The following is a 24,944-nucleotide window of genomic DNA, read 5'->3' on the forward strand; positions in this document are numbered from 1 at the left end:
AACACACTATGCAGGGAGGAATACTGCGCAGCAAGTTTTTTCCTGTATTTAGAAACTATCAATAATAAGACAACGCATAACTGCCTTGGATGTTCTCCAGAATACCACTGGATGGTTCCAAGATTATTATCTAGGAAATTCATCCATCTGTTAGTAATTATCTTTTTAAAAAATTGTCAAAATTACAGTATATGAATATCCAGGAAAACATCAATCGCTGCCAACCCAAAGGAACAGACCGCTGTGATATAAAACTAGGATATGGTGGATGTCTGTTTTGCTAAATTTAGCACATCTACGATCAGTGTCTCTGACATGCAGGGGGATGCTCAGCACAGGGATAGTCCACCCCGCATGTCAAGTCCTGCTCCCCCCCCCCCCCCCACACACACGGGTGCAAAAGCATCGCACAGCGCCGATGCTTTCCAACGGCATTCTAATGCCATTGGCACACCCAGGCAGAGGCGATCGCAGCCTTGAGATGCCTTTGCCTCTCACTGGGTGTCACGGGGTGCACACGCGCAGTGCGCCCGCTGTGCTAGCGTACTCCCCAATCAGACTGAATTAGGCCCACAGTCAGCTAACCACGGGCCCTAAGAGAGGATTCCCTACAAGCCTCCCAATGAGTCTCTTGTAGGAGGATAAAATCCAGTTGAAAACAGACTTAAATGCGAGTGTGCACCGGTCTCCTCTTTATGGGTGAATTAAGGACTTCACACATTCCAGGATACCATTTTAAACTGTTGATGGGGAGTTCCTGGAGAGTCTACACTAGCAGCAGCTCTATCTATCCTATTCTAGTTCTATTCATGCAAAAGGCAAGGAAAATGCAACTTAATACCTGCCACCCTTCATCCCAGCGAGCAGAGAAAAGGCGAAAATCACATTGCCAGAAATACAATAAGTCAACAAACCCCCAGGCACGAATAGATGGGACAAGGTTGGAACAAAAACAAAAAAACTTTGAAGTTTCAAACAGCATTTTCTAAATCTATAGATAGTAGATTATATAAACACACATATATTCATACTAGGTGTTTCATTGCACCCCCACACCGTCGCAAGGGGCTACACCCCCTTAACCCATGCATGCCTTTGTGGGGTTCAGAATTTGTATTATATGGAGTATTACCTGCATTCCTAGTTTTGTTAGTGGTTAAATATTGCATGACAAAAGGGCGTAGGCCCTTGCGATGAAGTGAACAGCGCCTGCAGGGCCTGATGTACAGAATGTAGCGGGTGTGGGGGGGGGTGACCTCGGATCGGGGAGGGTGTCTGTAGATGCTGCGGGTGGAGGGGGGGGGCGGATGCGAGGGGGGGCGGATGGGGGAGGGCTACAGGACAAGGACATAAATGACCGGGCCAGGATAAGGGCGACAGGGCCTGGATAAGGGTGACAGGGCTGTGACAGAACACAGGGTCAGCGCAAGGGTGACAGGGTCAGGGCAGGGGTGACAGGACCAGGACAGGGGTGACAGGGCCAGGACAGAACACAGGGCCAGGATAAGGGTGACAGGGTCAGGACAGGGGTGACAGGGCTATGACAGAACACAGGGCCAGGATAAGGGTGACAGGGCCAGGACAGGGGTGAACGGGCCAGGATAGAGGTGACAGGGCTATGACAGAACACAGGGCCAGGATAAAGGTGACAGGGCCAGGACAGGGTTGACAGAGACAGGACAGGGGTGAAAGGACCAGGATAAGGGTGACACGGTCAGGACAGGGGTGACGGGGCTATGACAGAACACAGGGTCAGGATAAGGGTGACAGGGCCAGGACAGGGGTGACAGGGCCAGGACAGGGTTGACAGAGACAGGACAGTGGTGAAAGGACCAGGATAAGGGTGACAGGGTCAGGACAGGGGTGACAGGGCTATGACAGAACACAGGGTCAGGATAAGGGTGACAGGGAAAGGACAGGGGTGACAGGGCAAGGACAGGGGTGACAGGGACATAGCAGAACACAGGGCACGGGAGAGATTGGTATTAGGGACAAAACAGTGGTAACAGTGACAGACAGATGTGTCTTACTAGTGCCCCTGTCTGTACGGCGTACGTGTACCCCCTCACACACCCCTGCCTGTGCTATGCCCGTTGCAGCTGCTCCTCATTCCCAGGTGTCACTGATTTGCCCAGATCTGTGACTCATTTGACTGTAACTCCACCCAGCGCTGTGACTCCGCCCAGAATTAGCCACACAGTCACAGATCTGGGCTATTATATAGGAGAATATATATAATAAAATTTTACTCACCGGTAAATCTATTTCTCGTAGTTCGTAGTGGATGCTGGGGACTCCGTAAGGACCATGGGGAATAGACGAGCTCCGCAGGAGACTGGGCACTCTAAAGAAAGATTTAGTACTACCTGGTGTGCACTGGCTCCTCCCTCTATGCCCCTCCTCCAGACCTCAGTTAAGTAAACTGTGCCCGGTAGAGCTGACATTACAAGGAAAGGATTTTGGAATCCAGGGTAAGACTCATACCAGCCACACCAATCACACCGTATAACTCGTGATAAACTTACCCAGTTAACAGTATGAACAACAAACAAGCATCACTCAACTGATGCCACATAACATAACCCTTTAGTAAGCAATAACTATATACACGTATTGCAGAAAGTCCGCACTTGGGACGGGCGCCCAGCATCCACTACGGACTACGAGAAATAGATTTACCGGTGAGTAAAATCTTATTTTCTCTAACGTCCTAGTGGATGCTGGGGACTCCGTAAGGACCATGGGGATTATACCAAAGCTCCCAAACGGGCGGGAGAGTGCGGATGACTCTGCAGCAACGAATGGGCAAACTCAAGGTCTTCCTCAGCCAGGGTATCAAACTTGTAGAACTTTGCAAATGTGTTTGAACCCGACCAAGTAGCAGCTCGGCAAAGCTGTAATGCCGAGACCCCTCGGGCAGCCGCCCAAGAAGAGCCCACCTTTCTTGTGGAATGGGCTTTCACTGATTTTGGATGCGGCAATCCAGCCGCAGAATGAGCCTGCTGAATCGTGCCACAGATCCAGCGAGCAATAGTTTGCTTTGAAGCAGGAGCACCCAGCTTGTTGGATGCATACAGGACAAACAGCGAGTCAGTCTTCCTGACTCCAGCCGTTCTGGTCACATAAATCTTCAAAGCCCGGACTACGTCAAGCAACTTGGAATCCTCCAAGTCACCAGTAGCCGCAGGCACCACAATAGGTTGGTTCAAATGAAAGGATGACACCACCTTTTGCAGAAATTGCGGACGAGTCCGCAATTCTGCCCTATCCATATGGAGAACCAGATAGGGGCTTTTACATGACAAAGCCGCCAATTCTGACACACGCCTAGCCAAAGCTAAGGCCAACAGCATGACCACTTTCCACGTGAGATACTTTAGCTCCACGGTCTTAAGTGGCTCACACCAGTGGGATTTCAGGAAACTCAACACCACGTTAAGATCCCAAGGTGCCACTGGTGGCACAAAAGGGGGCTGAATATGCAGCACTCCCTTAACAAACGTCTGAACCTCAGGCAGTGAAGCCAGTTCTTTTTGGAAGAAAATGGATAGGGCCGAAATCTGGACCTTTATGGACCCTAATTTCAGGCCCGTAGTCACTCCTGACTGTAGGAAGTGCAGGAATCGACCCAGCTGGAATTCCTCTGTAGGGGCCATCCTGGCCTCACATCAAGCAACATATTTTCGCCATATACGGTGATAATGCTTTGCTGTCACATCCTTCCTAGCCTTGATCAGCGTAGGAATAACTTCATCCGGAATGCCTTTTTCCGCTAGGATACGGCGTTCAACCGCCATGCCGTTAAACGCAGCCGCGGTAAGTCTTGGAACAGACAGGGCCCTTGTTGTAACAGGTCCTGTCTGAGAGGCAGAGGCCATGGGTCCTCTGTGAGCATTTCTTGCAATTCTGGGTACCAAGTCCTTCTTGGCCAATCCGGAACAATGGGGGTCATTCCGAGTTGTTCGCTCGTTATTTTTTTCTCGCAACGGAGCGATTAGTCGCTAATGCGCATGCGCAATGTCCGCAGTGCGACTGCGCCAAGTAAATTTGCTATGCAGTTAGGTATTTTACTCACGGCATTACGAGGTTTTTTCTTCGTTGTGGTGATCGGAGTGTGATTGACAGGAAGTGGGTGTTTCTGGGCGGAAACTGGCCGTTTTATGGGAGTGTGTGAAAAAACGCTACCGTTTCTGGGAAAAACGCGGGAGTGGCTGGAGAAACGGAGGAGTGTCTGGGCGAACGCTGGGTGTGTTTGTGACGTCAAACCAGGAACGACAAGCACTGAACTGATCGCACTGGCAGAGTAAGTCTCGAGCTACTCAGAAACTGCACAGAGAAGTCTTTTCGCAATATTGCGAATCTTTTGTTCGCAATTTTGATAAGCTAAGATTCACTCCCAGTAGGCGGCGGCTTAGCGTGTGCAAAGCTGCTAAAAGCAGCTTGCGAGCGAACAACTCGGAATGACCCCCAATGAGTTTTGTTCTCACTCCTCTTTTTCTTACAATTCTCAGCACCTTTGGTATGAGAGGAAGAGGAGGAAACACATAGACCGACTGGAACATCCACGGTGTTACTAGTGCGTCCACAGCTATCGCCTGAGGGTCCCTTGATCTGGTGCAATATCTTTTTAGCTTTTTGTTGAGACGGGACGCCATCATGTCCACCTGTGGCAGTTCCCATCGATTTGCAATCTGCGTGAAGACTTCTTGATGAAGTCCCCACTCTCCCGGGTGGAGGTCATGCCTGCTGAGGAAGTCTGCTTCCCAGTTGTCCACTCCCGGAATGAACACTGCTGACAGTGCTAGTACGTGATTCTCCGCCCAACGAAGAATCCTGGTGGCTTCTGCCATTGCCACCCTGCTTCTTGTGCCGCCCTGGCGGTTTACATGGGCCACTGCCGTGATGTTGTCTGACTGAATCAGCACTGGTTGGTTTCGAAGCAGAGGCTCCGCTCGACTCAGGGCGTTGTATATGGCCCTTAGTTCCAGGATATTGATGTGCAGACAAGTCTCCTGACTTGACCACAGCCCCTGGAAGTTTCTTCCTTGAGTGACTGCCCCCCATCCTCGGAGGCTTGCATCCGTGGTCACCAGGACCCAGTCCTGTATGCCGAACCTGCGGCCCTCGAGGAGGTGAGCACTTTGCAGCCACCGCAGAAGAGACACCCTGGCCCTGGGGGACAGGGTGATCAGCCGATGCATCTGAAGATGCGATCCGGACCACTTGTCCAACAGATCCCACTGAAAGATCCTCGCATGGAACCTGCCGAAGGGAATGGCTTCGTATGACGCCACCATCTTTCCCAGGACTCGCGTGCAGTGATGCACCGATACCTGTTTTGGTTTTAGGAGGCCTCTGACCAGAGTCACGAGCTCCTGAGCCTTCTCCTCCGGGAGAAACACCTTTTTCTGGTTTGTGTCCAGAATCATGCCCAGGAAGGGCAGACGCGTCGTAGGAATCAGCTGCGACTTTGGAATATTCAGAATCCAGCCATGCTGTTGCAACACTTCCTGAGAGAGTTCTACGCTGATCAGCAACCGCTCCCTGGACCTCGCCTTTATGAGGAGATCGTCCAAGTATGGGATAATCGTAACCCCTTGCTTCCGAAGGAGCACCATCATTTCCGCCTTCACCTTGGTAAATATTCTCGGTGCCGTAGACAGGCCAAACGGCAACGTCTGGAATTGGTAATGACAGTCCTGTACCACAAACCTGAGGTACTCCTGATGAGGTGGATGGGGACATGCAAGTACGCATCCTTGATGTCCAGAGACACCATAAAATCCCCCTCTTCCAGGCTTGCAATGACCGCTCTGAGCGATTCCATTTTGAACTTGAATCTTTTCAGATAAATGTTCAGGGATTTTAAATTCAATATGGGTCTGACCGAACCGTCTGGTTTCGGTACCACAAACATTGTGGAATAGTATCCTCTTCCTTGTTGAAGGAGGGGAACCTTTACCACCACCTGTTGGAGATATAACTTGTGAATTGCCGCTAACACTACTTCCCTTTCTATGGGGGAAGCTGGCAGGGCCGATTTGAGGTAACGGTGAGGGGGCATCACTTCGAATTCCAGCTTGTATCCCTGAGACACAATCTGTATAGCCCAGGGATCCACCTGTGAGCGCACCCACTGGTGGCTGAAATTTCGGAGACGCGCCTTCACCGCTCCTGGCTCCTGTGGAGCCCCAGCGTCATGCGGTGGATTTAGTGGAAGCTGGGGAGGACTTCTGTTCCTGGGAACTAGCTGAATGGTGCAGCTTCTTTCCTCTACCCCTGCCTCTGGCCAGAAAGGATGCACCTCTGACCTTCTTGCTTCTCTGTGATCGAAAGGACTGCATTTGGTAATACGGTGCTTTCTTAGGCTGTGAGGGAATATATGGCAAAAAGTTTGACTTCCCAGCCGTAGCTGTGGAAACTAGGTCCGAGAGACCGTCCCCAAACAATTCCTCACCCTTGTAAGGTAACACCTCCATGTGCTTTTTGGAGTCGGCATCACCTGTCCATTGCCGAGTCCACAGGACCCTTCTGGCAGAAATTGACATTGCATTTATTCTAGAGCCCAGTAGGCAAATGTCCCTCTGGGCATCCCTCATATATAGGACAGCGTCTTTTATATGCCCCAGGGTCAGTAAAATGGTATCCTTGTCTAAGGTATCCATTTCCTCAGACAGATTATCTGTCCATGCTGCTACAGCACTACACATCCAGGCCGACGCAATAGCCGGCCTCAGTATAGTACCTGAGTATGCATAAACAGACTTCAGGATACTTTCCTGCTTCCTATCTGCAGGATCCTTTAGGGCGGCCGTATCCTGTGACGGCAGGGCCACCTTTTTAGATAAGCGTGTCAGAGCTTTATCTACCCTAGGGGAGGATTCCCAGCGCATCCTGTCCGTTGGCGGGAAAGGGTACGCCATAAGTAACCTTTTGGAAATCAGCACTTTCTTATCGGGGGAATCCCATGCTTTTTCACATAATTCATTTAACTCATGTGAAGGGGGAAAAGTCACCTTTTGCTTTTTCTCCCCATACATATACACCCTTTTGTTAGGGACAGGGTTTTCCTCCGATATGTGCAATACATCCTTCATTGCTATAATCATGTATCGGATGGCTTTAGTCATTTTAGGCTGCAACTTTGCCTCATCGTCATCGACACTGGAGTCAGAATCCGTGTCGACATCTGTGTCAACCAACTGGGATAGTGGGCGCTTTTGAGACCCTGACGGCCTCTGAGCTGCAGAATCAGACACGGGTTGAGACCCTGACTGGTTATCCAACCTTTTATGCAAGGAGCTTACGTTATCATTTAACACCTTCCACATATCCATCCAATCAGGTGTCGGCGCCGTCGGCGGCGACACCACAGTCACTTGCACTTGTTCTGCCTCCACGTAACCGTCCTCGTCAAACATGTCGACACAAACGTACCAACACACCGCACACACACAGGGAATGCTCTAATTGAGGACAGGACCCCACAAGGCCTTTTGGGGAGACAGAGAGAGAGTATGCCAGCACACGTCCCCAGCGCTATATAACCCAGGGATTACACAGTAACTTAGTGTTTACCCAGTAGCTGCTGTTTATGATAATTTGCGCCTAAATTTATGTGCCCCCCCCCCTCTCTTTATACCCTTTTTCTACCTTGATACTGCAGGGGAGAGCCTGGGGAGCTTCCTCTCAGCGGAGCTGTGAAGAGAAAATGGCGCTGGTTAGTGCTGAGGAAGAAGGCCCCGCCCCCTCAGCGGCGGGCTTCTGTCCCGGGTCTGTGTAATAAAATGGCGGGGGCTCGTACATATATACAGTGCCCAGCTGTATATATGTGTCTTTTTGCCAAGAGGAATCCTAATTGCTGCCCAGGGCGCCCCTGCGCCCTGCACCCTACAGTGACCGGAGTGTGTGGGTAGTGTGGGCGCAATGGCGCACAGCTGCAGTGCTGTGCGCTAGGTCATGTGAAGACAGGAGTCTTCTGCTGCCGATTTCGATGTCTTCTTGCTTCTGCCGGCTTCTGACTTCTGGCTCTGCGAGGGGGACGGCGGTGCGGGAACGGACGACAAGGTCAGGTCCTGTGTTCGATCCCTCTGGAGCTAATGGTGTCCAGTAGTCTAAGAAGCGCAACCTAGCCGCAGTTAGTAGGTTTGCTTCTCTCCCTTCAGTCCCACGTAGCAGAGTCTGTTGCCAGCAGAAGCTCTCTGAAAATAAAAAACCTAACTAAAATACTTTCTTATTAGCAAGCTTAGGAGAGCTCACTAAAAACACCCAGCTCTAGCCGGGCACAGATTCTAACTGAGGTCTGGAGGAGGGGCATAGAGGGAGGAGCCAGTGCACACCAGGTAGTACTAAATCTTTCTTTAGAGTGCCCAGTCTCCTGCGGAGCCCGTCTATTCCCCATGGTCCTTACGGAGTCCCCAGCATCCACTAGGACGTTAGAGAAATATATATGTGTGTGTGTGTGTGTGTGTGTGTGTGTGTGTGTGTGTGTGTGTGTGTGTGTATATTTTTGAAATTTATATATCTATAGCTACATGTGCTACTTAATAAGGACAAATTCACTGTAACTTTCATAAGTGATTTGACTCTGATGGTACTGATTGTTCCAATTCATTTTGAAGAGTACAGTGGTTTACCTGAACAATTCTAGACTACTGCATTTGTGATATATAGAAACTCTCTTTTCAAAATAGGACCTTCACATTCAGGAATGTCCACTCTCCTGTAGGTCCACACTTTAATGGTACTGTAATTTAGACCTGATCACTCCTCTGCGAATTTACAGAGGTTTGTGATCGGACAGTCACAGCCCAGAAACCTGCCCCATGCAAGTCTGCGTATGCCTTGCAAAACTCCCTATGAATGCCAGTCAGCTGCAAATCTGTTCACAATTCACTCACCATCAAATGAGTTTTTTAGTCTGTGCGTAGCCTAGTACCTACTCCTACAATGCGATAGAATCAGGCTGATCGAGGCCAGAGCTGACGTTACACACCCTCCCTGAAAACATTTGGGTACACCTGTGTCTTTCCTGACATTCCCAGAAAACGAGCAGTTATCATCCCCAAATGCCAGCTTCCTGTCAATCAGCTTGAGTTCGTCTAGCAATTTAAAAAAGATGCTGGATTTTTCGCAGTTTGGCCTTGCGTGTGCGCACTTCAATCTATTCGCATGCGCAGTCTATCGATAATTGGCCGCCTTGTGAATTCGCACAGCAGCGATTCAGTCTGAATTGGGCCCTTTATTACATTGGACCCCTTTAACTTCCATCCATCTGTGCATGTGAATTCACAAGTAGAGCCAAAGCTATTCTCAGATCATGAATGATTGCATTTAGTTATTTATTAGGATTCAATACAAACTAACAAATGAAGTGAAACAAAATGTAAATATACACAAAAATGAAACTGAATTAAGTCTGGTACACACTATGCAATTATTGGACTGATCAGCTTATAGGGGGGTATTCAATTCAATCTGAAACTGCAGTCTAGTCAGAAAGACGGCAGTTTCCAACTTTTTTAGGTCGGAATCCGTTCCGACCTATTCAATTTGGCTGCCGATTTTCCGACAGGCTGGCAACTCCGACTTGTTGTAAAGCACGTAGATCGGCGGATAAGCCCAACGCGTTTCATCGATGGCGTTGGGCGTGGCTTGTGGAGCGGTAGACGTTTGGACGTCATCCAGTCTGGTCCTGGTGCAATTGACGGGCTGTGCGGGCGGCTCTCGCGGCCTGCTGCTTGACACAGTGTGGGACGGAGTTATCCTGAGGCTTTGCCGCCGCTTGGTGGATTATGCTGATCTTCTAAAGCTAAGATGTATGTGAGCTTTGTTTTATAATAAATGGAATTGTAATCTTTTACTCACATCTGCGCCCTCCATTCTTCTTTTATTTGCATGCAAATTGGATTCAGTGGCTCTGGTCCTACAGCGGAGGAGGCGGCAGCATACATCGAGAAATTGGACACAGACTGTTATATATATGGACTAATATAAGAGTTTAAAGTGGGTTGTAATGCGCAGCTTTTTATTTGATTTTATATATATATATATATATATATATAAATAATACTTTGCACATAATTATCAAAAACGTACACTGCTAAATCATATACTTTTTTTTTTTTTAAATGGTTGGAAGAGATACTTGAGACTTTCGGCGGGATGTAGCGGCATTCTGAGATCGCCAGGAGGTGCGGGTTGTTGGCCAATCTCAGTAGTTTTTTTAAAGGGGCAAATCACTTACAAGGCAAAACCTTGTAAGTGGTTGCCCGTTTAAAAAAAGTCAGAGATTGGCCTGCATCCCGCACCTCCTGCGATCTCGGACGCCATTACATCTTGCCCTTTATTCCAAAAAGAGACTCCATAGAGTCAACAGCATAGGGCTCACAGATGGTTCCTCAGCCACTTCTCTGCAACTATCATGCAGTGTTGGTGATTGTGATCATAAAATGGTCATTTATGACAGGATTCCATGATGGTTGCAAAATTGTGTGCTACCAAGTAATTCATTATGAATCAAATTTTGATATACAGCAATTTCATAAGTAACTTACTAGGGGTTCACTACGATATGCCGGCGGTCGGGCTCCCGGCGACCAGCATACCGGCGCCGGGAGCCCGACCGCCGGCTTACCGACAGTGTGGCGAGCACAAATGAGCCCCTTGCGGGCTCGCCGCGCGCCACACTATTTTATTCTCCCTCCAGGGGGGTTGTGGACCCCCACGAGGGAGAATAAGTGTCGGTATGCCGGCTGTCGGGATCCCGGCACCGGTATACTGTGCGCCGGGATCCCGACAGCCGGCATACTGAAGACCACCCACTTAATATTAATAGTATAATAAAAGGACATTAAAATACATTATTCACCATGCATCTCGTAAATGAAAGTGACAGATGTATTGTAATCTAGGCTCAGGCTGACAGAATATAAGTGTATATTTTGTAAAACACAGCCTAAGTTTATTTTGTCTAAATCCATTGAGAAAATTTTAGCTAATTTATTTATTTATTATTTATTTATTTGCAGTTTCTTATATAGCGCAGCATATTCCATTGCGCTTTACAATTAGAACAACAATTATAGAACAAAACTGGGCAAAGACAGACAGACAGAGGTAGGAAGGCCCTGCTCGCAAGCTTACAATCTATAGGGAAATAGGCATTGATACACAAGGATAGATGCTACCTGTCACATAATGGTTCCCCAGGTTGCTAGATTCTTAATGGGTTGTATATGATATGATCACCCAGCAATGTTGGAAGACAAAATGTGAGTTTATGTGGACTGTACAGAGGGGATGTAACTTGATAGGGAAGCTGTGAAGGTTATGTGTGTGGGTCTGAAATTTGGTAGGCTTGTCTGAAGAGATGAGTTTTCAGAGAACGTTTAAAGGGTTGGAGACTAGAGGAGAGTCTTATTGTGCGTGGTAGTGCATTCCACAGTGTGGGTGAAGCCCGGGTAAAGTCCTGTAATTTTGAGTGGGAACAGGTAACACATGTGGATGAGAGACGCAGATCTTGTGCAGAGCGGAGAGGTCTGGTAGGGAGATATTTTGAGATGAGTGAGGAGATGTATGATGGTGCAGTTTGGTTAATAGCCTTGTTAATTAGTCTTAATTAGTCTTAAACATCTGTCTTGGGCACACAACAGAGATCAGCAAGTTGTTTTTTTTTTTCTTCCATAAAAGACCCTGTTGTACTGTGTTTAACATGTATATATTGCCTGCCGGAGGATCCCAAATCTTGCAAACTCTACTTTTCTGTGGTGAAGGCTGAATTTAGGAATCATTTTATCAGGAAACAGATAAACATTAACTTTCTAAAATATCTGAGAAAGCTTAATTGTAACTAGTTTGAAGTCTTATTTCTCACTCTGCAACCAGCAGCCAGTCAGCTCCTAACTGTCATTTTTCAAATCTGTAATGATTGGCTGGTGCGTTATCACCTTGCAGTTCTCACTGCTTTATCTTTATCCCTTCTCCAGGTTAATACATCTGTCCCAGTGTACTTTACTGGGGCATTGAAGTTCTTCTGTGTCTTGTAAGGCCATCCATCACCACCTCATCCTCCTTATTAATAGAGATGTGCACTGGCCCAAATCATGGGTTTTGGGTTTGGTTTTGGATCTGTAACTCCTTCATGTTTTGGGTCTATATTGGTTTTGCCCCAACCACCCTTGTGAGTTTTAGTTTTGGATCTCTATTTTTTTCTAGAAAAAAAATCAGAAAAACAGCTAAAAATCACAGAATTTTGGCCTGTTTTTGTTGCTACAGTATTATTAACCTCAATGACATTCATGTCCATTTATCTCCAGTTAATGTTGACCACCTAACAGCTCACAATATTGTTTTCATCTGTTTTAGGCCAAAGGATGCAGGGACCTTGCTGGTTACTAACCGACAGAGCAGCGGCACAAACATATGGCAGTTTATAGCACACCTATGAAACAGCCACACATCAGTGCAGAAATGAAAAGTAGTGCAAGATGGAATTGTGCTTGGGCCCTCCCTCCCACCTTTACGTTGGATATTTAAAAAAAAAAAGAAGGACATGCACAGTGTAACAAACCAAACACTTCAGTGGCAGGGACTGACTTTTGTGCCTGAAGTGCTTGCTTTGTTTGGGCCCCCACAAAACAATTTTTTGGAAGGACTACCACCAATCGCTAATGAGGAGGTTGATAATGAGATAGTTAATTGCATTATAATCTTGTAAAATACATTTCATGAATGGGCTGCAAATGACGTAACATGGAGGAGGTGCCAAGATGGTTTACGATCCTACCTCTACTAACTTTGGCCTCACAAATGGAGCAGATGTCTTCACAATCTTTGTCAGGATTTGTGGAAAAATTATTTCACACCCAAGAGGGGGCTTTTTGGTCCTCTGCCCAGGCATCACAATGGCTTTCTTTTTATCACGGGCAAGAACTGCAGCCACTGGTGGCTGACTTACACACACATCATCAACATCCTCCTCAATGTCAGATTTAAATAGCATACACATATCCCCCTCATCCTGTTACACTTCAACACATGTATCCTTTTTTTTCTATTATGCCCTCATCACCATCTTTACGTGTACTGCTTCTCACATGTGCAGATGGTGCAGAAATGGTGGAATGAGGGGAAAGAGGCTACTGTATGGGACAGTATGAAAAATGTCAGATTCAGACATAGCTAACGTGGACACCCTATAATGTTCCTCAGGAATGTGTGATGTTTCTGAATGCACAGTTTGTTCTACTGCTTTAGTTGTTTTCATTTTTTTGACACCTCTTCTAGACTCTGAGTGAAAAGTTCTTGTATCATCATGAGAAGCAGAATAGGATGTCTCTCTGACAGTTTCAGAACCACCACTTATAAATAAAAGGCCATGGCCCGAGTTTTTCCTTGCCACTTTGTGTGGTGAATGGCATATTGACAATTTTATGTTTCTCTGCAGCTAATTTCCTTTTGATGTTTTTTTTTTTACCACTGTATAAGTATATTGCTTCTTTGATTTTACATGCCCTGACATAAGCTCTCTATGCCCTTGGGCATCTGCCTTGGTAGATGACGTTGACGGACTTGTATTGTCATGACTGGTGGCAGCAGCATTATTATTTGTTTTCTGATCTCCTCTTAGTTGTTCAACCTCCATACCTATCAAGTATCAACAAACACGAACAAAGTGGGGTACAGCACACACCACTATTTGTACAATTTTTTTTTACTACCTACAGAGAGTCACAATACGTGTATAAGTCAGGAATAGTAATCAAACAATGCGGTTTAATTTCACCAACAGTATCACACAATACATGTATGACTACGAAATAAAATATATTACAGTGGTATCACCTTCACCACAGTGTCACAAATACGTGTGTGAGTAAGAAATAGTAACTGAACACTGCAATTAAATTTCACCAGTATCGCAAAATGTGTACGAGTATGAAATAAAATATATTACCACCTTCACCCACAATGTCGCACAATATGTATACGAGTCAGGAATAGTAATCAAACACTGCAGTTTACTTTCACCAACAGTCTTGCACAATATGTGTATGAGATAAGTATGAAAATATATTACTGTGGCACCACCTTCACCCACAGTGTCACACAATACGTGTACGAGTCAGAAATAGTAATCAAACACTGTGGTTTAATTTCAACAACAGTGTCATACAAAACGTGTATGAGTACGAAATTATAATATACTGCTGTATGACTGGCAGTGGCACAATACTTATGAAAATAAAATAAAAATTGTATAGTACACTGGGATACAGCACAAACAAAAAATATTTTTTTTTTATAATTATATTTTAAGCTTTTTAGCTTTTATTATTTTAATTTTACACTGGGGCTGTGCCCCTGGATGAATGAACAGATCACCCCTAGGTGGACAGAGCACCCCTGGACTGATACTGATAGAAGTCGGACACACCAGGATGTAAACGGTGTGTTTTTTGTTTTTTGTTTTTAAACACTGATGCAAAGCCCCTGGATTTATATGGACAGATCACCCCTTGTCAGATACACCACCAGACGACAAACAGATCACCCCTGGACTGATACTCATGACACTCTAGGACACACCAGCCCCTGGGTGAACACACAGAATACTGGATTTTAACACTTGTCAGAGCACCTGGATGTATATGGATTATGGGCAGATCACCCCTTGTCAGATACACCACTTAACAGACAGAGCACCCCTGGACTGATACACCAGCCTTACAGCAGCTAGCAGCCCTATGCCCACACCCCATGCCACACAACCCTGCACTGAGATCATCACATCCGTTCAGTGCACTCTCCCTAGCCGTAGTGAAACGGATACCAATCACCGGGACCTTTATAGAATCCAAGCCCTGCAAGAATCTGACAGCAGGATGACATTTTGCCTAATCTTGGGATCCAAGTCTGGTGGGAAACTCAGAACCGGGCACTGATCCGGACTCAGATCGGGACGTTTGGGTGGGCCCAGATCTCGGAGTACTGGACCTGCTCATCTCTACTTATTAATGATAGGTAGTTCATAAATGATCAGTTCAGAATTAACCAATCTTGAAAGTGAACTAGTTCATTTAGTTCACAGGTCTGGCAAATATTAGTTCATCAAGACGTAACGTAAATAGGAGGAGTTAGACACAGTCGGATAAAACCCAGCAGCTTCATTAGGCTTACTCACTGCCTCACTCTCACTGGCTTTTGAGTTCCTTAACCTGATGCTGTAAAAGGAAAGTTGAAAGTACATCAGTCCAGCAAATACAGATCTAATAAAAAATAAATAAAAAAACAACAACACCTGCACTGCCTAGCCCAAGCCTATGTGTGAGTCAGAATGTGTGTGTCCATGCTACTCACCTATTTTGTGATAAAAACACTGTCCTATTAGTGCAGATGTCCAGACACTTGATGCTGGTTCTTTTACTGGGCCCTGAAAATACCTGCTGTGCTAAATATTCTACTTGCTTTTCTTTGTAGGTTCTACTGCAGCTGCACTACTTTTCAGTTCTCTCATACTGTCATCATGAGTCAGTTCCTCTAATCTACCACGTGGCACTGATCTGCTCAGAAATTGGGCAGTATCCTATTAGCAGCGGTACTTTACCACTGCTAATAGGATCACTGGGGATTCTATTAGCTGCGATGCCGTCTTAATTTTCTTTTGATGCCAGTACTTATCAGGGATTATGCTTCAGGTGCCTCAGGCTACATTAGACTGCCCACGAGTTTATTTTGTGACATTCTAGTACACTTAGTTCATATTGTTCTACATTGCAGTGCCACTTGCTGATGTTATTCAATATTACAGTGCCCCAAATTCTCACACTACCATATTACAGTGCCTCCAGGTCATATTATGCCACATTACAGTGCTCCCAGTACATTACAACATGCAGTACCCCTTCCCTTACCATTATAACAAACATTGCACATATTACTCGCCGATCATCAAATTTCATCCCATTAGGTGGCCTTATCCTACTGTATATACAATTCTGATAAGAGCGTTATATCTCATTGACCACTTATCTGATCTCCCCGTATTTGCTAATGGCTATATGTCAAGTGTCCCACCCCTATTATTGTCAACTTTAAAATCTTACATGGCAGCCCCATGTCTGCAGGACCTTCCCAGTTAAGACTTTGAAGTTCCAGTAAGTGTAAAGACAGGGGAGGAGAGTAGGGATAAACCAGCTCCTACTTGAGGGGGATACTTTCTAATGCAGGAAAATGGAGACCTTAATTTTGCACACTGCCCCTTTCTGGGACAGTCCTGATCATGTAGCTCACTTCACAAAGGGTCTAACCAAGAAGTAGCCTACTTTCCGACAATGCCAGGCTAACTGATCAGCTCAGTTGCACCTGTGAGGGTGAAACAGGAACACAAGAGATAGATCATATCAATGTGTAGTTTTACTGAGAGGGAGAGTTAGAGACCTCCACCCGTACGAGTGCTGGCATGTCACCCATTTCAGGCTGGGCAACAGGCCAAACAGTTGTTAGTGGGCAATTCCAGCAGCTTTGTAGGCAACTATGTGACCTGGAAACGCATCCACCCAAGCCTCTGGCCCCTATTGCAATGACACTTCCTGTTCCGACTACAGCTCTGACCCATACCTATAGGGATCTCAACACAGGCTTCAGGGACGAGATGGCCCACTGAAGCCATTGTTTGTCCTGTTGGACCCAGGAAATTTAGGAAGACAGCTCAGAAAGCAGTTGAAGAGATGTTTTGTTAAAGATAGCCCACGAGGCAACTAAGTGAGGAGCTGTCATACGATTTGTAGGGGTGGTCTTCAGTATGCCGACTGTCGGGATCCCGGCGCACAGTATACCGGTGCCGGAATCCCGACAGCCGACATACCAACACTTTCTCCCTCGTGGGGGTCCACGACCCCCCTGGAGGGAGAACAAAATAGCATGGCACGCGCAGCGCGCCACCGTGCCTGCAGCGTGGCGAGCACGCAAGGGGCTCATTTGCGCTCACCACACTGTCGGTATACCGGCAGTCGGGCTCCCGGCGCCGGGAGCCCGGCCGCCGGCATACCATACTACACCCGATTTGTAGGAGGTAGGCGTGTAAAAGGTGCAGATGATAGTATCTGCAGAAAGAAAGTCTGATTACAGTGAGTAGTACAATAAGTAACTGAGGAGAGAACCTCAACAGTAAAACAAATCTAAGTAAGCAGTTAGCAGCCATACTCAACAAACATCAGTTTGATTGATAGTGTGTCTATATCTATATATCTATATATATATATTTTTTTTATATAGATACATATCTGTATGTGTTGCTTAATAAGGACATTTTCATTGTAACTTTCGTAAGTGTTTTAACTGATGGTTCCAATTAATTTCGATAACTACAGTGGTTTACCTGAACAAGTGTAGAGTTCTGCATCTGTGATATATAGAAATTTGCCTTTTTCAAAATAGTACCTTCACATTCAGGAATGTCCTCTGTCCAATCTCCTGTAGGTCCACACTTTATTACACTGGACCCATTTAACTTCCATCCTTCTGAGCACTTGAATTCACAAGTGGAGCCATAGCTATTCTCAGACCACAAATGATTGCATGCAATTGAGCCATGCTTTGGAATATTGGGCACATCACATTTAACAGCTGCATAAAGAATGTGAATAGTTAATATATTGGTCCTATAATTCTAGTGGATGGTAAGAGGTTAGGCGAGAAGATAAGGAGATTAGTACATTGCAAGGAGATAAAAAAACTAGTATGTTAAACCGGATGAGATGTGAAATTCAAGAAATGTGTATAAAATATGGAAATGTATAACAAATATTACACGGTTAAAAAGTAATTTACTAGGATTCAATACAAACTAACAATTGAAGTGAAACAAAATGTAAATATACACAAAAATTAAACTGAATTCAGTTTATAGTGTGTATGTTGGAGCGTTAGCTGCTTCAAACACTCCTGCTGCAGTCAGATCGGGAGTCGGGATCTGGTCTGCTTCTTACACTCATTCAGATCCCATCAAGGATCCGATAATTGCTCTTTCGGTATGGAGCGTTTATGAGATTAGCACAATTTATCACATACAGTGAAATGAATCACTGGTTTGTCAAATATAAAGTAACAGAAAGGAATTCACTAATCCCAGCTATAATCCTACATGCTTAGCAGAAGGGGTCACATAACAATTAGGGGGAGATTTATCAAATCTTGGGAGTGATAAAATGGAGAGAGAGAGAGAGAAAAAGTATTATAAGCTCCTGTCATTTTTCAAACACAGCCTGTAACAGAAGCTGATGAGAGAGAGAGAGAGAGAGAGAGAGAGAGAGAGAGAGAGAGAGAGAGAGAGAGAACCTGTCCTTAATAAATCTCCCTCTTCAACAGATACACTAAAAGATGAATCATTAATTTATTCATCCAATAGCAAAGATTCTACTGTAGGCTATGGTGAAATGGGAGAGCTGAAGAACTAGCTATAAGTTGTGTTTGGTGTACAACAAAATCAATCAATATGTGAATACAATCACAACAGTCCATTATAATATGCAAACCTTTAAAATGTTCGTGTACCACATAAGATGAAAAAAAAGGAGGTTTATAGATCCTCTCCTTATTTTATTTTTAAAAAGCTGCACATACTTTCCTCAATCGTATATGAAAAAAGTAAAAATAAATATTAATAATAATAATAATAATAATAATACAATTTTATATATAGTTACACAATGTCCGGCACTCAATATGGGAGAAGCATGTAGCTTGCTGCGATGCCTTCCGTGAGCTTGCACACTCCACACAGTAAACCAAAGGTTCGGCGGCACTCAGCAGTCTGCAGGGGTGTAGCAAGGGTGGTTCCAGTGAAGCGCGAGCTCCGGGCGCCAAAAAAGTTAGAGGGCGCAGATGGGACACACACTGAATCAGAGACTAGGGGGTATATTTACTAACATTCGTAATTTTCGGAAAAAGGTCAAAGTTCAATCACGAATGACATCGAAAGTGTAAAACTGCAACTTTTTGAATTTATTACGCCTAATTTACTAAACTGCCGTATTCGGATTTTTCATTTGTTCCGATGTCGATGTCATTCGTGTTTTTTTCCCGTTTTTTACGGCAGTGATTAGCAAAACACTGGCGACTTTATCACAATGAATCTCGGCCGGATCTGTGTGATCCGTGCTGGGGTTAATTTTTTTTTTTTTTTTAAATAAACACTGTAAAACGGAGAAAAAAAATGCGTGGGGTTCCCCCTCCTAAGCATAACCAGCCTCGGGCTCTTTGAGCCGACCCTGGTTGCAGAAATATGGGGGGAAAAATGACAGGGGTTCCCCCATATTTAAGCAACCAGCATCGGGCTCTGCGCCTGGTCCTGGTTCCAAAAATACGGGGGACAAAAAGAGTAGGGGTCCCCCGTATTTCTAAAACCAGCACCGGGCTCCACTAGCTGGACAGATAATGCCACAGCCGGGGGTCACTTTTATATAGTGCCCTGCGGCCGTGGCATCAAAAATCCAACTAGTCACCCCTGGCCGGGGTACCCTGGGGGAGTGGAGACCCCTTCAATCAAGGGGTCCCCCCCCCAGCCACCCAAGGGCCAGGGGTGAAGCCCGAGGCTGTCCCCCCCATCCAATTGGCTGCGGATGGGGGGCTGATAGCCTTTTGTGAAAATGAAAAGATATTGTTTTTAGTAGCAGTACTACAAGGCCCAGCAAGCCTCCCCCGCATGCTGGTACTTGGAGAACCACAAGTACCAGCATGCGACGGAAAAACGGGCCCGCTGGTACCTGTAGTACTACTACTAAAAAAATACCCAAAAAAAGACAAGACACACACACCTTGAAAGTAAAGATTTATTACATACATCCACACAAACATACATACATACTTACCTTATGTTCACACGAGGGTCGGTCCTCTTCTCCAGTAGAATCCATGGGGTACCTGTTGAATAAATTATACTCACCAGATCCAGGGTACCAGGCTCCTCGGATAATCCTTTTGTAATCCACGTACTTGATTAAAAAAATAAAACGGATACCCGAGCCACGCACTGAAAGGGGACCCATGTTTTCACATGGGTCCTCTTTCCCCGAATGCCAGAAACCCACTCTGACTTCTGTCTAAGTGGGTTTCTTCAGCCAATCAGGGAGCGCCACGTTGTAGCACCCTCCTGATCGGCTGTGTGCTCCTGTACTGTCTGACAGGCGGCACACGGCAGTGTTACAATGTAGCGCCTATGCGCTCCATTGTAACCAATGGTGGGAACTTTCTGCCCTGCGGTTGACCGAAAGTGACCTCACCGCTGAGCAGAAAGTTCCCACCATTGGTTACAATGGAGCGCATAGGCGCTACATTGTAACACTGCCGTGTGCCGCCTGTCAGACAGTACAGGAGCACACAGCCGATCAGGAGGGTGCTACAACGTGGCGCTCCCTGATTGGCTGAAGAAACCCACTTAGACATCAGTCAGAGTGGGTTTCTGGCATTCGGGGAAAGGGGGCCCATGTGAAAACATGGGTCCCCTTTCAGTGCGTGGCTCGGCTCTCCGGTTTTTTTTTTTAATCAAGTACGTGGATTACAAATGGATGCTACGAGGAGCCTGGGACCCTGGAGCTGGTGAGTAGAATTTATTCAACAGGTACCCCTTGGATTCTACTGGAGAAGAGGACCGATCCTCGTGTGAACATAAGGTAAGTATGTATGTATGTTTGTGTGGATGTATGTAATAAATCTTTACTTTCAAGGTGTGTGTGTCTTGTCTTTTTTTGGGTATTTTTTTAGTAGTAGTACTACAGGTACCTGCGGGCCCGTTTTTCCGCCACATGCTGGTACTTGTGGTTCTCCAAGTACCAGCATGCGGGGGAGGCTTGCTGGGCCTTGTAGTACTGCTACTAAAAACAATATCTTTTCATTTTCACAAAAGGCTATCAGCCCCCCATCCGCAGCCAATTGGATGGGGGGGACAGCCTCGGGCTTCACCCCTGGCCCTTGGGTGGCTGGGGGGGGGACCCCTTGATTGAAGGGGTCCCCACTCCCCCAGGGTACCCCGGCCAGGGGTGACTAGTTGGATTTTTGATGCCACGGCCGCAGGGCACTATATAAAAGTGACCCCCGGCTGTGGCATTATCTGTCCAGCTAGTGGAGCCCGGTGCTGGTTTTAAAAATACGGGGGACCCCTACTCTTTTTGTCCCCCGTATTTTTGGAACCAGGACCAGGCGCAGAGCCCGATGCTGGTTGCTTAAATATGGGGGAACCCCTGTCAATTTTTCCCCCATATTTCTGCAACCAGGATCGGCTCAAAGAGCCCGAGGCTGGTTATGCTTAGGAGGGGGGACCCCACGCAATTTTTTTTAAGAAAATAACCACTTTCCCACCCCTTCCCACTGATATACATGCACGGATCTCATGGATCCCTGCATGCCTATACAATCACGGATTAAAAAAGCAGGTCTGTTTTTTTTTAGCACTTTTTTACGAGTTGTAATTTTTCACGGCAGTGTTTGTTTTTTTTTTGCTTTGCACTTCTTAGTAAATTACCGAGATTCATACTTAAACAGCCGCGTTTTGACCGATGGTGTATTCATTCGTATTTTTTTTTGTTGGACTTCCAAAAAATTACGAATGCCCTCATCACTGCCGTGATTATTGCTTAGTAAATTACCGAGATGACACTTTGATGAAAAAACGGCATCTCGGTCAAAATCGGGACCTTAGTAAATATACCCCTAGGTCGTGAACAGGTCAGGTCAGTGGTAACAGCAGGAGACACTGAACTCCAGCACATGCCAGAGCTCTGCCCACCCTCTTTATATGTCTCATTGTCTGCTTGTAGCTGTGCAGCCAGGTTACTTTGGTCCTGCAGCCCTCACTGCTGCAGCACCTTTCTGTCCTGGCTGCTGCAGCACCTCTTTCTGCCCCGGATGCTGTAGCGCCTCTCTCTGCCCCAGATGCTGCAGCACCTCTTCCTTCCCTGGCTGCTGCAGCACCACTTTCTGCCTCGGATGCTGCAGACCTCTCTCTGCCCCAACTGTTATACCATCCCTCTCTGACCCAGCTGCTACAGAACCTCTCTCTACATTGATGCTGCAGCACCTCTCTCTACATTAAAAGCTGCAACATAACATATATAAATGGCTCTTCTGTGGTGTAACATGTATAAGCGACTCTACTGTAGTGTAACATGTATAAGTGGCTCTACTGTGTAGTGTCGTGTATAAGTAGCTCTACTGTGTGGCGTAATGTGTATAAGTGGCTCTACTGTGGGGTAATGTATATAAGCGGCTCTCCTGTGTGGCATAACGTGTATAAGGGGCTCTACTGTGGTGTAACTTATATAAGCAGCTCTACTGTGTGGCATAACTTGTATAAGGGGCTCTACTGTGGCATAACTGGTATAAATGGCTCTTCTGTTGTGTAACATGTATAAGTGGCTCTACTGTGGTATAACGTGTATAAGAGTCTCTACTGTGTGGTGTAACGTGTATAAGCATCTCTACTGTGTGGTGTAACGTGAATAACAGTCTCTACTGTGTGATGTAAAGTGAATAACGGAAACTACTGTGCGGTGTAATGTGAATTGGTACTATTCTGTGGTCACATCCCTTCCCCATGAATCCCCGGCCCTGTTTTCAACTTGGTGGTGGGGAGGGGTGCTCAACGGGAACTTTCGCCCCTAGCGCTACAAGGTCCTGTTACCAATTTAGAATTTAAGTATTTTTTTATTTTCAAATATAACTAACATGCCACCACATGTTGGGCGGGCCCCCAATTCAGTACAGGGGAGGGAGCGCCTAAACATACCCTTGCTCCGGGCACCATGGCGCCTAGCTACACCTCTGGCAGTCTGTACACGTAGTTTAAAAGATTGCCTTTCTTTACCTACGTTTCCAGTCGGCAGGGCAGGACTCATGAGTCAACTTCGAGAGAAGGAGTTTACACAGATAGTGGGGAGGTTCACACCAGCTCACACATACAAGGCAAACCAAGCTAACCAGCTTGAAAATTCAGCAACGGCTGAAGAAGATTACTTAACCAAGTAACAAAACAGTACTTAACCAAGAACTAAGCAGTACTGAACTAAATAACCACTGCAGGATCATCCTCTACAGACTATGAGAAAAGGAATTACCGGTAGGTAATTAAATAGGTAACTATTTTCTCTTATGTCCTAGAGAATGCTGAGGTCCACATTAGTACTATGGGGATGTACCAAAGCTCCCAGAATGGGCGGGAGAGCGCGGAGGCTCCTTCAGAACTGATTGACCAAACTTCAGGTCCTCAGAGGCCAAAGTATCTAACTTGTAAAACTTAGCAAACGTGTTCGAACCCAGACCAAGTAGCCGCTCGGCAAAGCTGTAAAGCCGAGACACCCGGGCAGATGCCCAGGAAGAACCCACCTTACGAGTAGAGTGGGCCTGAACAGATGTAGGACACGGCAATCCTGCCATAGAAAATGCATGCTTGATAGTGAACCTGATCCAGCGAGAGATAGTCTGCATAGAAGCAGGACACCTCATTTTCTTGGGATCTTACAGGACAAACAGAGAGTACAATTTCTATGACAAACAGTCCTCTTCACATAGATTTTCAGAGCCCTTACAACATCCAAGGACTTTGATGAAATTGAGGAGTCAGTAGCAACTGGCACCACAATAGGTTGATGGATATGAAATGCCGACACAACCTTCGGAAGGAACTGCTGACGTGTCTGGAGCTCAGCCCTATCTTCATGGAAGATCAAGTAGGGGCTCTTACAAGACAAAGCCCCCAACACCGACACACGTCTAGCAGAAGCCTCCGGTAGAGGCTTGAACAAATCCGATTGGAGGAACTGTAACACCACGTTAAGATACCAGGTGGCACAAAGGGAGGCTTTCAAGAAAGAAAGAAAGTCTGAACCTCAGGAAGGGAAGCCAATTGTTACTGGAAGAAAATGGATAGGACCGAGGTCTGGACATTTGCGGATCCCAACCTCAGGCCCATATACACACCTGCTTGTAGGAAGAGGAGAAACCGCCTCAGTTGAAACTCCACCGTAGGAAACTTCTTGGACTCACACCAAGATACATACTTTCTCCAAATGCGATGGTAATGTTTAGACGTTACTCCTTTCCTAGCCTGTATCAATGTAGGAATAACCTTGTTCGGAATGCCCCTCCGAGCTAAGATCTGGCATTCAACCTCCATGCTTTCAAATGTAGCCACGGTAAGTCTTGATAAGCGAATGGCCCCTGCTGCAGCAGGTCCTCCCGAAGAGGAAGAGGCCTCGGATCTTCCTGCTGAAGATCCAGAAGATCCACGTACCAAGCCCTTCTTGGCCAGTCCGGAGCAATGAGGAATGCTTGAACTCTTGTTCTCCTTATGAGCTTTAGAATCCTTGGAATTGGTGGAAGTGGAGGAAACACATACACCGACTGGAACACCCACAGAGTTACCAGGGGGTCCCACTGCCACTGCTTGCGGGTCTCTTGACCTGGAGCAATACCTCTGAAGTTTTTTGTTGAGGCGGGAGGCCATCATGTCTATTTGGGGAACCCCCCAAAGATTTGTCACCTCCGTGCACACCTCCGCATGGAGGCCCCACTCTCCTGGATCGAGATTGTGTCTGCTGAGGAAGTCCGCTTCCCAGTTGTCCACTCCCGGAATGAAAATTGCTGACAGTGCCAACGCGTGCTTTTCTGCCCAGAGGATGATTCTTGTTACCTGTGACATTGCAGCTCTGCTCTTTGTTCCGCCTTGTCGGTTTATGCAGGCCACTTTCGTTACATTGTCCGACTGCACTTGAATGGGTCGATCTTGCAGAAAACGTGTCGCTTGGAGAAGATCGTTGTATACGGCTCTTAGTTCCAGAATGTTTATTGGAAGACTGGATTCCAGACTTGAACACCTTCCTTGGAAGGTTTCCCCTTGAGTGACTGCGCCCTAGCCTCGGAGACTTGCATCCATGGTTAGAAGGATCCAG

At 46.3% G+C, this 24,944-nt stretch overlaps 1 protein-coding gene across 1 annotated transcript in view; it reads right to left on the reverse strand.

Moving 5' to 3' along the window:
* Positions 1–24,944, reverse strand: part of LOC134958802 (L-selectin-like) — a 383,508-nt gene that overhangs the window by 278,606 nt on the left and 79,958 nt on the right. Inside the window, exon 5 of the mRNA XM_063941524.1 lies at positions 17,443–17,628. Coding sequence (XP_063797594.1) covers positions 17,443–17,628 — 186 coding nt within the window. The remainder of the gene's footprint in view (positions 1–17,442; positions 17,629–24,944) is intronic.

The sequence above is a fragment of the Pseudophryne corroboree genome, chromosome 9, assembly GCF_028390025.1.
Source record: "Pseudophryne corroboree isolate aPseCor3 chromosome 9, aPseCor3.hap2, whole genome shotgun sequence".
NCBI lineage: Eukaryota > Metazoa > Chordata > Amphibia > Anura > Myobatrachidae > Pseudophryne > Pseudophryne corroboree.